The sequence below is a fragment of the Chiloscyllium plagiosum genome, unplaced genomic scaffold, assembly GCF_037043375.1.
Source record: "Chiloscyllium plagiosum isolate Xiang-an unplaced genomic scaffold, Cpla_swu_hap1 HiC_scaffold_41, whole genome shotgun sequence".
In the NCBI taxonomy this organism is placed as follows: domain Eukaryota; kingdom Metazoa; phylum Chordata; class Chondrichthyes; order Orectolobiformes; family Hemiscylliidae; genus Chiloscyllium; species Chiloscyllium plagiosum.
This window is the reverse complement of record NW_028270179.1, coordinates 31,089,992-31,104,142: the sequence shown is the minus strand read 5'-3', so window position 1 is coordinate 31,104,142 and position 14,151 is coordinate 31,089,992. Positions and strand designations below refer to the sequence as shown.

The 14,151-nt window shown below is 48.1% G+C and overlaps 1 protein-coding gene across 1 annotated transcript; it reads right to left on the bottom strand.

Annotated features, from left to right (window-relative positions):
- Positions 1–4,936: 4,936 nt before the first annotated feature.
- Positions 4,937–5,988, bottom strand: LOC148138209 (uncharacterized). Its single transcript, XM_087981883.1, has 2 exons — positions 5,980–5,988; positions 4,937–5,767 (listed from the first exon to the last, which is right to left on the bottom strand). The coding sequence occupies exons 1-2, from the start codon at positions 5,986–5,988 to the stop codon at positions 4,937–4,939; spliced, it is 840 nt and encodes a 279-aa protein (XP_087838009.1).
- Between the last annotated feature and the right edge of the window lie 8,163 nt (positions 5,989–14,151).

The following is a 14,151-nucleotide window of genomic DNA, read 5'->3' as shown; positions in this document are numbered from 1 at the left end:
GTTGACTGTTCATTCGCTCTTGATAAGATACTTGATAAGATAATATCATAGGTTCAAAAAATCACAGAGTCATAGAGAAGTACAGCATGGAAGCAAACCCTTCGGTACAGATCTTCCTCTGGCAGCACATTCCAAACATGCACCAACTCCATGTGAAAAAGGTCCCTGTTAAATGTTATTACTCTCACATTAAATAAATGCCCACTTGTTTGGACTCCAAATTCTGGAGAAAAGGCATGTCTATTCATCCTACCCGTGTCTCTGATGAATTTGCAAAAGTTTTTAAGTTCATCCCTCAGCTCCTGACTCTCTACAAAAAATAGCCCGAGCCGTTTTATCCTCGCGCTCTACCTCAAACACTCCAATCCGAGTAACATCCTTGTAAATCTTTTCTGAACCCTTTAAGATTCACAACATTCCTCCGATAATAAGCAGAACGAAATTGCACACTATCTTCCCAAAGTGGCCGAGACAATGGCTTGCTCAACCATAACATGACCTCCCAACTGCAATAATTTATGATGCGATGCTGGAATTCCAAACTCTGCCCTTACTATCCTATCTATCTGAGATTGCACTCCAAAAGTTCAATCTATTGTTATGAAACGTTAGGTGTCCGCATGGCAAGTAAAAACTTACCTGCACATACATATTCTCACACAGACATACGTGTACGCTCACACACAAAGACAACAATGAGTACAGAGTGGAAACCAGAGAGCAAATTGGAGATGGAGGCGAAGGAAGAGGAGAGAAAACTGGAGAAATCAAGGAATACAGTAAATACAGAAGGAGAGATATTATATATTTGGTGAGAAGAGGGGATAGAGGAAATTGAGAAATGTGATGGAGAACGGAAATGATCAGATATAGAGAGGAACAGTATCGAGAGTGAGAGGGTGAGGAAAATGAATAAAACTGGATGATGAGAGAAAAAGTCATGTTATCTAAGGCAGGTTAAGGGCATCCCAGAATTCTGAGCAACAAACCTATTTAAAAATCACTTTGACTGCTCATGGCAAACAATTTGTACACGGAGAGCTCACACATTCATCCGAATTGTAGTAAGTGCTCATTTTACTACTGACGGGGTAACTACTGGTGCCAAGGTGACAGTGAGAGATCTGTGACTGCATCACCAGGCGTGGGCCAATCCGTAACGAAAATTAAATTGTGTGGGTAGCTGTTAAATTTTGTCACATGGTGAGCAGAAATCTTCGCAGCAATGCAGAATGATTCGGATTTCGATCGATGAAAGCAACAAAGTGGACTATTCTATTCATATGACCGCGGTTCGAGCTCAATCCGCAGAGGCCTTGCGGGACAATACATTACAGTACATAGAACATATAACAAAGAACATAGAACTTGGAACAGTACAGCACAGAACAGACCCTTCAGGCCACGATGTTGTGCCGACAAATTGATCCTCATGTGTGCACCCTCAAATTTCTGTGACCAAATGCATGTCCAGCAGTCCCTTAAATGTCCCCAATGACCTTGCTTCCACAACTGCTGCTGGCAACGCATTCCATGCTCACACAACTCTCTGTGTAAAGAACTCGCCTCTAACATCCCCTCTATACTTTCCTCCAAACAAGTTAAAACTATGACCCTTCGTGTTAGCCATTTCTGCCCTGGGAAATAGTCTCTGGCTATAGAACATAGAACGTAGAACATAGAACAAACAGCATAGAACAGGCCCTTCGGCACACGATGTTGTGCCGAACATTTGTCCTAGCTTAAGCACCCATCCAATTGCCGCTTAAAAGTCGCCAATGATTCTGATTCTGCCACTCCCAAAGGCAGCGCATTCCATGCCCCCACCACTCTCTGGGTAAAGAACCTACCCCTGACATCCCCGATACCTTCCAACCTTCACCTTAAATTTATGTCCCCTTGTAACACTCTGTTGTACCCGGGGGAAAAGTTTCTGACTGTCTATTCCATCTATTCCTCTGATCATCTTATAAACCTCTATCAAGTCACCCCTCATCCTTCGCCGTTCCAATGAGAAAAGGCCTAGCACTCAACCTATCCTTGAACGACCTATTCTCCATTCCAGGCAACATCCTGGCAACGATCCATTCTCTACACCATCTCCAAAGCTTCCACATCTTCATAAAGTGAGGCGACCAGAACCGCACACAGTTCTCCAAATGTGGCCTAACCAAGGTCTTGTACAGCTGCACCATTACTTCACGACTCTTGAATTCAATCCCTCTGCTCATGAACGCTAATTCACCATAGGCCTTCTTACAAGCACTATCCACCTGAGTGGCAACTTTCAAAGATAAACTATCGACTCTGTCTATGCCTCTCATTATCTTGTATACCTCAATTCGGTCCCCCTCCTCCTCCTTTTCTCCAATGAAAAAAGTCCGAGCTCAGTCAACCTCTCTTCATAAGATAAACCCTCCAGTACAGGCAGCATTCTGGTAAACCTCCTCTGAACCCTCTCCAAAGCATCCACATCTTTTCTATAATAGGGCGACCAGAACTGGACTCAGTATTCCAAGTGTGGTCTAACAAAGGTTTTAGACAGCTCACGACTCTTAAACTCAATCCCCCCGTGAATGAAAGCTAAAACACCACATGCTTTCTTAACAACCCTGTCCACTTGGGTGGCCATTTTAAGGGATCTATGTAACTGCACACCAAGATCCCTCTGTTCCTCCACACTGCCAAGAATCCTATCCTTAATCCTGTACCCAGCTTTCAAAATCGACCTTCCAAAATGCATCACCTCGCATTTATCCAGGTTGAACTCCATCTGCCAACTCTCAGCCCATCTCTGCATCCTTTAAATGTCTCGCTGCAGCCTTCTGTACTGCCAATGACACCTCCTACCTTTGTGTCGTCTGTAAACTTGCTGACCCATTCCTCAATCCCCTCATCCACGTCATTAATAAAAATTACAAACAGTCGAGGCCCAAGGACAGAGCCCTGTGGAACACCACTCACCATTGACTTCCAGGCAGAATATTTTAGTTCTACTACCACTCGCTGTCTTCTGTTGGCCAGCTAATTCTGTATCGAGACAGCTAAGTTCCCCTGTATCCCATTCCTCCTGACCTTCTGAATGAGGTTACCACAGGAAACCTTATCAAATGCCTTGCTAAAGTCCATATAAACCACATCCACAGGTCGACCCTCATCAACTTTTCTAGTCACATCCTAAAAGAACTCTATACGCTTTGTGAGGCATGACTGCCCCTCACAAAGCCGTGTTGACAGTATTTAATCATGCCATGCTCTTCCAGATGGTCATAAATCCTATCCCTCAGAATCCTTTCTAACCCCTTGCAGACGACAGACGTGAGACTTACTGGTCTGTAATTATCGGGGATTTCCCTATTTCTTTTCTTGAAGAGAGTAATTACATTTGCCTCTCTCCAATCCTCAGGTATGCCTCCAGTGAAGAGCGAGGATGCAAAGATCTTCGCAAGTGGAGAAGCAATTGCATTTCTCGATTCCCAAAGCAGCCGAGGACAAATCTGGTCCGGGCCTGGCGACTTGTCAGTCTTAATGTTTGACCACATTTTTAGCACATCAGCTTCCTCTATCTCTATCCTTGCCAGCATGCACACCTGATCTTCAAACGTTTCATTCACTACAAAGTTCATTTCTTTCGTAAAGACAGAAGCAAAAAACTAATTTAGGGCTCCCCGACCTCCTCGGACTCCACACACAAGTTCCCTATGCTATCCCTGATCGGCCCTATTCTTCCTTTGACCATTCTTTTATTCATCACGTAAGTGTAAAGTGACTTTGCGTTCTCCGTAATCCGTTCTGCCAAGCCTTTCTCGTGCCCCCTCCTGGCTCTCCTCAGACCATTTTTAAGCTCATTCCTCGCCTGCCTGTAATCCTCTCGAGCTGAGCTTGATCCCAGCTTCCTCCACCTTATGTAAGCTACCTCCTTCCTCCTTCCTTTTGACGAGACGCTCCACCGCTCTCGTCATCCAAGATTCTTTTATCTTACCCCTTCTTGGCTGTCTCAGAGGGTCATATTTATTCATCACTCGCGACAACTGTTCCTTAAACAGTCTGCACATGTCTGTACTGCCTTTACAATGGAATAATTGCTCCCAGTCCATGTTTCCTAACTCATGTCTAATCGCTAACTCATAGTTTCCTCTTCCCCAATTAAATATCCTCCCATTTTGCCTAATCCTCTCATTCTCCATAGCTATGTAGAATGTGAGGAAGTTGTGTTCACTATCAGCAAAAGTCTCTCCTCCCACAAGATCTGATACCTGCCCCGGCTCTTTTCCGAGCACCAAGTCTGGAATGGCCTCTCCCCTCGTCGGCCTCTCAACGTACCGAGTTAGGAAACCCTCCTCAACACACCTTACAAAAACTGCACCATTCAAATCTTCTGCTCGAAGGAGGTTCCAATCAATATTGGGAAAGTTAAAGAGACCCATTACAACAACCGTATGACGTCCACACGTTTCCAAAATCTGCCGACCTATGCTTTCTTCCATCTCCCTGCTGCTATTGGGGAGCCCGTAGTAAACCCCTGACGTGGTGACTGCTGCCTTGGTGTTCCTAATTTCCACACATACTCACTCGGGAGGCGGATCTTCCTCGACAATGGAAGCTTCCATAGCTATGATACCGTCTCTGATCAGTAGTGCTACATCCCCTCCTCTTTTATCCCCTCCTTATTCTTTTTAAATGCTCTAAATCCTTGAACTTCCATGCAACCATTCCTGCCCCTGAGAAACCCATGTCTGTGTTATGGCCACAGCGTTATAGCACCAGGTACTGATCCATGCTCTAAGTTCGTCACTTTTATTCCTGATATTCCTTGCGTTAAAACAAACACACTTTAACTGATTCCTTGGTTCCTTTCCTGGAAAATCCTTCCCACTAGCTGGTTTCCCTCTTGCTATTACCTCATCTGCATCAACTCCCACCTCCGGTATACAGCTCAGGTTCCCACCCCCCTGCCATAGTAGTATAAAATCTCTCGAACTACTCGATCATACCTTCCACACAGGACATTGGTCCCCTTCCAGTTCAGATGCAAACCGTCCTTCTTGTACAGGTCCCACCTTCCCCAGAAGGCATCCCAATTATCTACATATCTGAAGCCCTCCCTAATACACCAGCTACGCAGCCACGTGTTAGGCTGCGCCCGCTCCCTGTTCCCCACCTTGTTATTTCGTGGCACTGGTAGCAAATTAGAGAGCACTACTCTGTTCGTCTTGCTTTGCAGCTTCCATCCTAACTCCCTGAAATCACATTTTATATCTTCAATCCTTTTTCTGGCTCTATCATTCGTGCCAATATGTAACACGATTTCTGGCTGTTCGCTCTCACCTTTTAGAACCTTATACACCCAATCTGAGACGTTTCGGACCCTAGCACCAGGGAGGCAACATACCTTCCAGGAATCCCGATCCTGACCACAAAATCTCCTGTCGATTCTCTTAACTATCGCGTCCCCTACAACGAATACTTTTCTATTCTTCCCCCTTACATTCTTTGCCACAGTGTCAGGCTCAGTGCCAGAGAACTGACTACTATGACTTTCCTCTAGTAGGTCATCCCCCCCAGCAGTATCCAAAACGGTGTACTTATTGCTGAGGGGAATGTCCACAGGGGATCTCTGCACTGTCTGTCTGTCCCCTTTCCTCCCACTAACTGTAATCCATCTATAATTTTCCTGAGCCTTGGGACTGACCAGCTCCCGGTAACTCCTCTCAATTACGCCCTCATCCAGATCCAGCTCCAATTCGCTAACACGGTTTTCAAGGAGCTAGGGTTGGGTGCATTCCCCGCAGATGTAGCCAGCAGAGACGTGTGCCATGTCTCCCACCTGCCACATTATCGAATCATCTGAAATCTCACATAAAGGGCTCATCCGAGGAGCACATTGTAACGTGGGGGAAAAAATGCTTTTCATCCTTGCAACCTTGATGCCGCTGGAAACTTTTGTTTCCAACAAAATTCATCATATTTTTCTTTTACCGGATACATCTCTGAGTAAAGAGTCTGCTAAAATAAGGATTGCCGCGGGGATGTCAATAAAGCCTGTCTAACGTCTACTGACATGTAAGTAAAACATGGTTGAGCAGTGTCGTCGTACCATCAGCAAATCGTTGTGCCAGGATTTGTAAAAAAATCATCCTTTCCAGACGGAAAACTATTAGAGTGTTAAGTATTTTCAAAAGATGATTTACACGATCATTTTTAATCGAGTCGCAAAAACGATCTATCCTTAGTCCCCTTGTATCTCCTTCCAACATGTAGCATTTGGCGGATGATTTCCATCAATTCTACAACACGGATACAACTGTGTGTGTGTGTGTGTGTGTGGGTGGATGTGCGTTTGTTGGGTTGTATGTGTGAGCGTGGGATGGTGTGGGTTTAATAGGTGTATGACAATGAATGTGTGTTCTGTACGTGTGGAGTGTGCGGGAGTGCGGTGTGTGTTTGTGTGTGTGGGTGAATGCGTGTCAGTTTGAGTGAGTGTGTGTGGGTGGGTGTCTATGGGTGTTTAGTGTGTACGTGTGTGTGGAGTGTGTGGTGTTGTGGTGCGTGTGGGTGTGTGTCCGTGAATGGTTGTGGATGAGTGGATGTGAATATGGGTGCGTGTGTGGTTGTATGTAGGTGAGTGCGTGGATGTGTGTGGGTGGGTGTCATTGGGCTTGGTGGTGTGTGTGAATTTGTATTTGTGTGTTTGTGTGTGAGGGATGTGTGTGGGTGTGCATTTGTGTGTCTGTAGGTGTGTGTTTGTGAATGTGTGCATGCGCTTGTGGGTGTTTGTGTGTGGGTGGGTGGTTGCACGCGCACTTGCCTGTGTGTGTGTGCATCTGGGTAGGTGGATGTGTCTGTGTGTGTGAATGTGTCTGTGTGTACATTTGAGTGCATGTGCGTTGCTGTGTGTGGGCGTGTGTGTGTGAGTGTCTGAGGGGCGTGTTTGTCTGTGCATGTGCGTGGCTTTGTGTGTTTGTGACTGTGTGCATGTGGGTGTGTTTGAAAGTGTGTGAGTGTGTGTGTGAGTCTGTGTGCGGGTGTCGATTTTTGAGGGGGCATGTGTGTGGGTGTCGGTGTGAGCATATGTGGGTGCGTGTGTGAGTTTGTGTTTGTGAGTGCATGTATGTGTTGGTGTGTGCGTGTGTGTGAGTGGATATGCGTGTGTATGTGGGTACTGGTGTGTGTTTGTGCGAGTTTGTGTTAGCGCGCGCGTGTGTGTATGTATGGGTAGGTGTGTGTAGATGTGGGTGGATGTGTGAGGGTGTGTCGTTGCATGTATGTGGATATGTGTCTATGTATAGGGTGAATGTGTGTGTGTGTGGTGTTTGTATCTCTGTTTCAGCTTGTGTGCTCATTTTCAAATCCTTCCCCACCTTTGAGCATTCAGAATGGATCAATAGACACCGAGGAAGAGGAAGAGATCGATTGACAGGCACTATCATCAATATTTATTGCCAGTATGACAGATGGCAGGGTAATAATGCTGTAGGGGTCTTGAATACCAAGCTAAGCTGTGTAAAAATGGAATGCTTGGTAGCTGGGAGTGCCATCTCCACGATCCCACAATATCCATGCCATTGCACTTTCACACATGGAAGATGGAGCGTCTGGGTCATCAGCAGATCCAACATCACCAACTCCTTCGCCCGGCATCAATGGGTACCCCGGTAGCAGTTGGCTTTGATCTTCATCTCGTCTCCTCGGCAGGTCTGCTCTCGGCACAGGCCTCTCAACACTTCATATGTGGCTCTAGTCTCTGCGAACGAAACCAGCGAGGCCGATGATTAACCAGGATTCTTCTCAACCCACTCGTACACCACGTCAGAATTACTGATGGTGAAACCTGAACAGCCGGAAGAGGGAGCCATTAGGGTCATGGGGATCGCGCACGTGAGACTTTCGTCTCTGCAAACAAACACCCATGAAAAGTTTTTGACTCTGCATCTTTTTTCTAGGTTCGGACAGAGTGTGGATGTGAGGCATTTGGAGTCTGCCACTACGCCCAGAAAATAAACCTCTAAACCTGCTCTACAGAGCGGCTGACAAACCTGCGTCTCCGACTTGCTCTGTTGTAAAGCTCCAACGTGGAGATCGAATTCAATGATTGCTATCTATTCACACAGGCTGTGCCTTAACGGTAGGATGTGCCAGCATATGTGGGTGGATGCTAGAGTGTCACAGTGACTTGTGCTGATGCGCAGGAGAAAGAGTTTTTATTTTGTAGTTTTAAAGGCATCAAGGATGTGGGTTGCAAGTGGGAACCCACTCACTTGACGTTGAGTGAGATGATCACCTTTCAGCATATTGAGGTACGGAATCGGACGACTCCTTGTTTGAGGTGATATGTTTCTGGTTGTGTGTGTGTGTGTGTGTGTGTGTGTGTTTCTCTCTGGCTGTGTGTCTATTTGTTTGTTTCTCTGGTCCACAAAGCCTCAGTGCCAAGCTAGGAAAAGGCAGTATCAGAGAGCGGACTGACAGGGAATGGAGGGTGCCTGGGGCCAGCGGGGCTGTGTGAAATCTGCAAAAGCCAGCAGTCTCCTTTCAATCCGAGAGCCAGACTTTCGATAACCTCCCACCCACATGCCCCCACGCGGTAGCGACTCACTTGTGCGATGAAATTCCTCCGTGGCAAAAGACCGGCCCGAGACAGAAACAGGTCCAGGAGTTCAAGCAGGAGGAATAGGAATACTCCCTTCATTCTGTGGTCAGCTCCTCTGAGCCTGGAGAGGGCAGAGCGAATATGACACTGTTTACAAACCTACTTCTATGGGAATGGTCTCTAACAGTCCCATGTCAAGTGGCAAGCGAGAGCCGGGGCCTTCGAATCTGGTAACAGAAAGACAGTAGGAACAATCGGACTGTCAATATCGGCAAAGGCTCCCAACGTTTCTCTCTGTCTCTCATTTTGTTTCTGTCTTGTCCTCATACTGTCAATCGTGTTTCTATTTCACTCTCACTATGTCATTCTTATGTCTCTCACTCTCTGTCTTTCTCTCACATTATGACTCCCTCTTTTATTGCTCACTGCCTCTGGCTGTCACTCTCTTTTTCTTTCTTACTGTGCCTGTACCTCTGTCTTGCTTTCTCACACCTTCTCATCTTTCTCACTCTGTCATTCTATCTTGCTCTGTTTGTATGTCCCTGTCTTTCTGACTTTCACTCGCTCATTTCACTCATAATTTCTCTTTTCTCTCATATATTGCTGAATCTTTGTCTTTCACAGTCTCTCTGGCACTCTTGCTGTCACTCCGTTAACATCTTTGCTTAGTTATATATGTATTTCTTATTCTCTCATCTCTTTCACTGTTGCTTCTCACAGTTACTCACACTGACTCAATCACTTTCTCTCAACTCAGTCTCACTTACTATGTAACAATATGAGTCGCTCCCTTTCACTTACCGCTTCTCACTCTCTCTGAATTCCTTGTATCTTTAACTTTCCGATTCTGTCATTCTTCCCGTAGTTTCTTACTCTCTCAAACATTCTGTGTTTCTGTCTCTGTCTGTCGTGCTCTTTGTTTCGCTGTCTGGCTCTCTACAATTCTCTCATTCTCTCTTTCCTCTCTTTGATGTTCCCACACACTGTCTCTTGCTCTCGATCTCTCTTGCTGTCTCTGTCTGTCTCTCACTTTTTCACTGTTGCTGTCTGGTTCCTTTGTGGAAAGCCTTCACACCGATTTGCACTTCTGATTCTGGATTCTGCTGTCACTGATTTTTTCCAGTAGATTTTCCTATGAAACATTTTCCTTGCTCATACGTCAGGATTATATCCCTTGCTTCACCTTCTTTACTCCGAAGTGCACGGCACGTGTTTGAGGGTGGTGCTGTTCAGTGCCGAGATATTGTGAGAAGCGATTCTGGACATAATCCGTCCTAATTCCCTGGAGCTGACGTATTCTGAATCGAACAGCCCTTCAACAAGATGTTTATAGTGCCCTCCTTCCTTGGAAGGAACTCAGCAGGCTGAATCCGTGATCATTTTAAATCATTAACATGTGTACTCACCCTTTGATACAACCTGAGCTTGCTCCACGTCACTGCATCGCATTTCAGAGACTCTGTCGAAATTTCACCACCTTCTTCACTGAGTCAAACTGCTAATCATTTACCCCAATCCCACAGTGCGTCAGAGAAATTACTATTCCAAAGTTTCTGTGCAGAATCTCTATGGTGGAGAAGCAGAATATTGAATAGCATGGACTGAGTGAATTTTGGGAAGATGTTTTCATTGGTAGGAGAGAAGAAGATCCTAGGGCAGACCCTTAGTGAATGGTAGATCGGACTCGATGGGCTGAATGGCCTAACTTCTGCTCCTATGACGTTTGGCCATTTGACCGATCGAGTGCACAGGATACTAAGCAGCATTCTGGCCTGTATTTTTGCAGAGTTAATCCAGCCAGCCTGCACATCCTTGTCACATTGTGGAGAAACTTCCCATGGCCAGTCCACCTGAGCCTGCACATCTTTGAACTGTGGGAGGAAACAGCAGTAGCCGGAGGAAACCCATGCTGACACAGGGAGAATCTGCAAGTTCCAATCTGACAGTCACCCATATGCCTGGCTGTGCGAGTCAGCAGTGCTAACCACTGACTGAAATTGCTACACACATTCCTGGTAGACAGAGATCCAGAGAATATTTCCCACCACAGGAGCAGAGGTAAGCCTTTCACGACATCACATTCTGTTGTGACATATAATAGGACCACAGCTGATCTGACTAACCACTGCTGCACCTTCCCTGTCTTCCCCCATTAACCCCCAATTCCCTCACTGTTTAAGAATCACTCTCTCTTTGTCAGTCTTCAATATTTTTAATAACCCATCATCATCAGCCCTCTGTGGTAAACAACTAAATTGTTTCACCCACCTCCCAGAGCACGGTCACTCCAATAGTGTGGAGCTCTCACAGCCCTGACCATGTGATAGTACCATCACCCTCAGTGCTGACCATCTGACAGTGCCTAATCACTCAGCACTGACCCTCCAACAGTGCCCACTGCCTCAGCACGGAACTTCTGACAGTGCCGAGTCGATCAGCACTCACCTTCCGACCCTCAGTACTGAAACTCCAACAGTGAGGATCTCAGTCAGCAATGACCCTCTCACAGTGTGACACACCCTCAACCTTGATCCTCCAACAGTGCAGCACTCCCAGAGAACTGACCCTCTGACAGTGCTGCACTCCCTCAGTACCGACACACCGACACTGCAGCGTTCACTCATCATTGACCCTCCAACAATGCAACGCTCCCTCAGCACTGACCTTCTCAGAGTGCAATGCTCCTTCAGCGCTGGCCCTCCAACAGTGCAATGTTCCCTCAAAGCTGACCCGACGATATTTCCACTATCTCAGCACTGAGTCGCTGATGATGCCCAATCACTCACTGCTGACCTTTCGACATTGCCCACTCCTTTAGCACTCACCCTCCCACAGTGCAGCGCTCCATGAGCACTGACCACCTAGCAGTAGGGGACTTCCTCAGCACTCCATCCGACAGTGCAAATCTCGCTCAGCATTGACCCTCTGACAGTGTGTCACTGCCTCAGATCGAGACAGTCCGACAGTGTGACATTTTCTCAGCGCTGGGACTCGAAATTTGTAGCACTCCCTCAGCTCTGACACTCCAACAGTGCAGCAATTCCACAGTGCTGAACCTCTCACAGTGTGCCACTCGCTCAGCACTGACCCTATGACAGTGTGGAGCTGCCTCAGCACTGACCCTTCAACATTGCGGCACGCCCTCAGCAGTTACCGTCCGACTGTGAGTCCTGTAAGCACTGGGCCTCGGACAATGCAGAGTTCCTGCAGCACTGTCCCACCAACCGTGGGACACTTTCTCAGCACTGACCCTCTGACAGTGTCCAACTATTTCAGCGTGGTCCTCCTCCAGTGCGGCGCTCCCTCAGCACTGACCGTCCTGGAGTACCCACTGCCTCAGCGCTGACATTCCAACAGTGTAGCAATTCTACAGCACTGATCCAGAGACAGTGCCTTCTCCCTCTGCACTGACCGTCTACCAGTACCGTACTTCGTCAGCACTCCATCCGACAGTGCAAATCTCCCTCAGCACTGACCCTCTGACAGTGTGGCACTCCTTCAGCTCAGACATTCCGACAGTGTGACACATCCTCATCACTGACACTCGAACGGTGCAGCATTCGCTCAGCTCTGACAGTCCCCAATAGCGGCACTTCCTCAGTGCTGAACCTCCCACAGTGCGGGACTCGCTCCACATTGGTCCTTTGACAGTGTAGAGCTACCTCAGCACTGACACTTCAACAGTACGACACGCCCTCAGCAGTGACCGTCCGACTGTGAGCCCTGTGAGAACTGGGCCTCTGGCAATCCGGAGTTCCTTCAGTCCTGTTCCACGAACCATGGGACACTTTCTCAGCACTGACCCACTGACAGTGTCAAACTCGTTCAGCGTGGTCCTCCTCCAGTGCGGCGCTCCCTCAACACTGACGTCTTAATGTACCCACTACCTCAGGGCTGACATTCCAACAGTGCAGCAATTCTTCAGCACTGATCCTCCGATAGTTGGGCATTCCTTCAGCAGTGACCTTGCAACAGTGCCCACTGACACAGCACTGAACCAGAAACCATGTGGCAATTGCTCATTCCTGACCCTGCAATGGTTTGACCTTCCCTCAACGCTGTCACTCTGAAAGTGCGGACACCCTCACCCCACTGATCGTGCCCACCATCTCAGCGCTCCCAAAATCTCACTTTGCCGCAGCACTGACACTCCAACTGTGCGGAGGTCTTCGACAGTATGGCACTCCCACAGCACTGACCCTACAACAATGGGACACTCCCGCCAACAGAGCAGTGCAACCTCAAGACGAAATCAATGGCAGAGCCGTGCTAGCCATTCACTGACTCGCTGACAGTGGCACACATCCTCAGGACTGATCATCCAACAGTGCGACACACCCTCAGCGCTGGCCCTCTAACATAGCCGAGGTCCCTCAGCCTGACCCTGTGTCAGTGCAACAAACCCTCAGCACTGAGCCTTGGGAAGCCTTACGTTTCCTCCGCACTGACCTTCCAACAGTGCAGGGCTCGATCAGCATTGATCCTCCCAATTGCGCGCTCCCAGAGCATTGACGCTCGACACTGTTGTGCTCCCTCAGAACTGACCATCCGACCATGCGCAATTCGATCAGCACTGACCCTCTGATAGTGGGAGCTCCCTCAGCACTGACCATCCGACAGTGCAAAACCCCCTCAGCACTGACCATCCAAAGGTGCGACGTTCCCTTGTATCTGAACATCCAACAGTGTGGTGCTCCCATAACGCGAACGCGACAATAGTGCACCGTCCCTCAGCACTTTCCATCCGACAGTGCGACGCTATCTCAACAGTGACCATCTAACAGTTCCCCATTACATCACCACTGCCCCACTGACAGTGGGACACTGCCTCTGCTCTGGCTCTCTAACAACGAGGAGCTGCCTTAGCACTGACCCTCCAATAGTGCCCCATTTTCTTGTCACTGACCCTACGACAATGCGGAGCTCCACCATTGCTGACCCTCCGACAGTGTAGCATTTTATCAGCACTGACACTCCATCAGTTAAGAGCTCCCTCACCACTGACACACCAATGGTGTTGCGCTTCCTCAGCACTGATCTTCTGACAGCGCGGCGATGCCTCAGCACTGACTCACCAACAATGCAACGCTCCCTCTGCACTGATCTTCCGACAGCGCGGCACTCCCTCAGCCCTGACCAAGTAAAGGTGCTGTGCATCCTCAGCACTGATCCTGTGACAGCGCGAGTCTCCCTGAGCGCTTACCAACCAACAGTGCAGCATTCCCTCAGCGCTGGTTTTCCAACAGTGCTCACTCCCACAACATTGATCCGGCGACAGTGCAGCGCACCCTCCGCACTGACCGTCTGATAGTGGGACTCTGCCTCAGCACTGACCGTCTGGCAATGCAGAGCTCCATCGGCACTTGCCCTTAATGTGCGGGACCTCATCAGCAATGACGATCAGCACTGATCCTCCAACATTGCACACTCCCTCAGCAATGATCCTATCACAGTGCTGCACTCTCTCAGCACTATCCTGTCCTTCCCCGGCACTGACCATACAATGGTGCGGTGCTCGCACAGCACTGAATCTCTGACGATTGGAGATCCTTCAGCGCTAACAT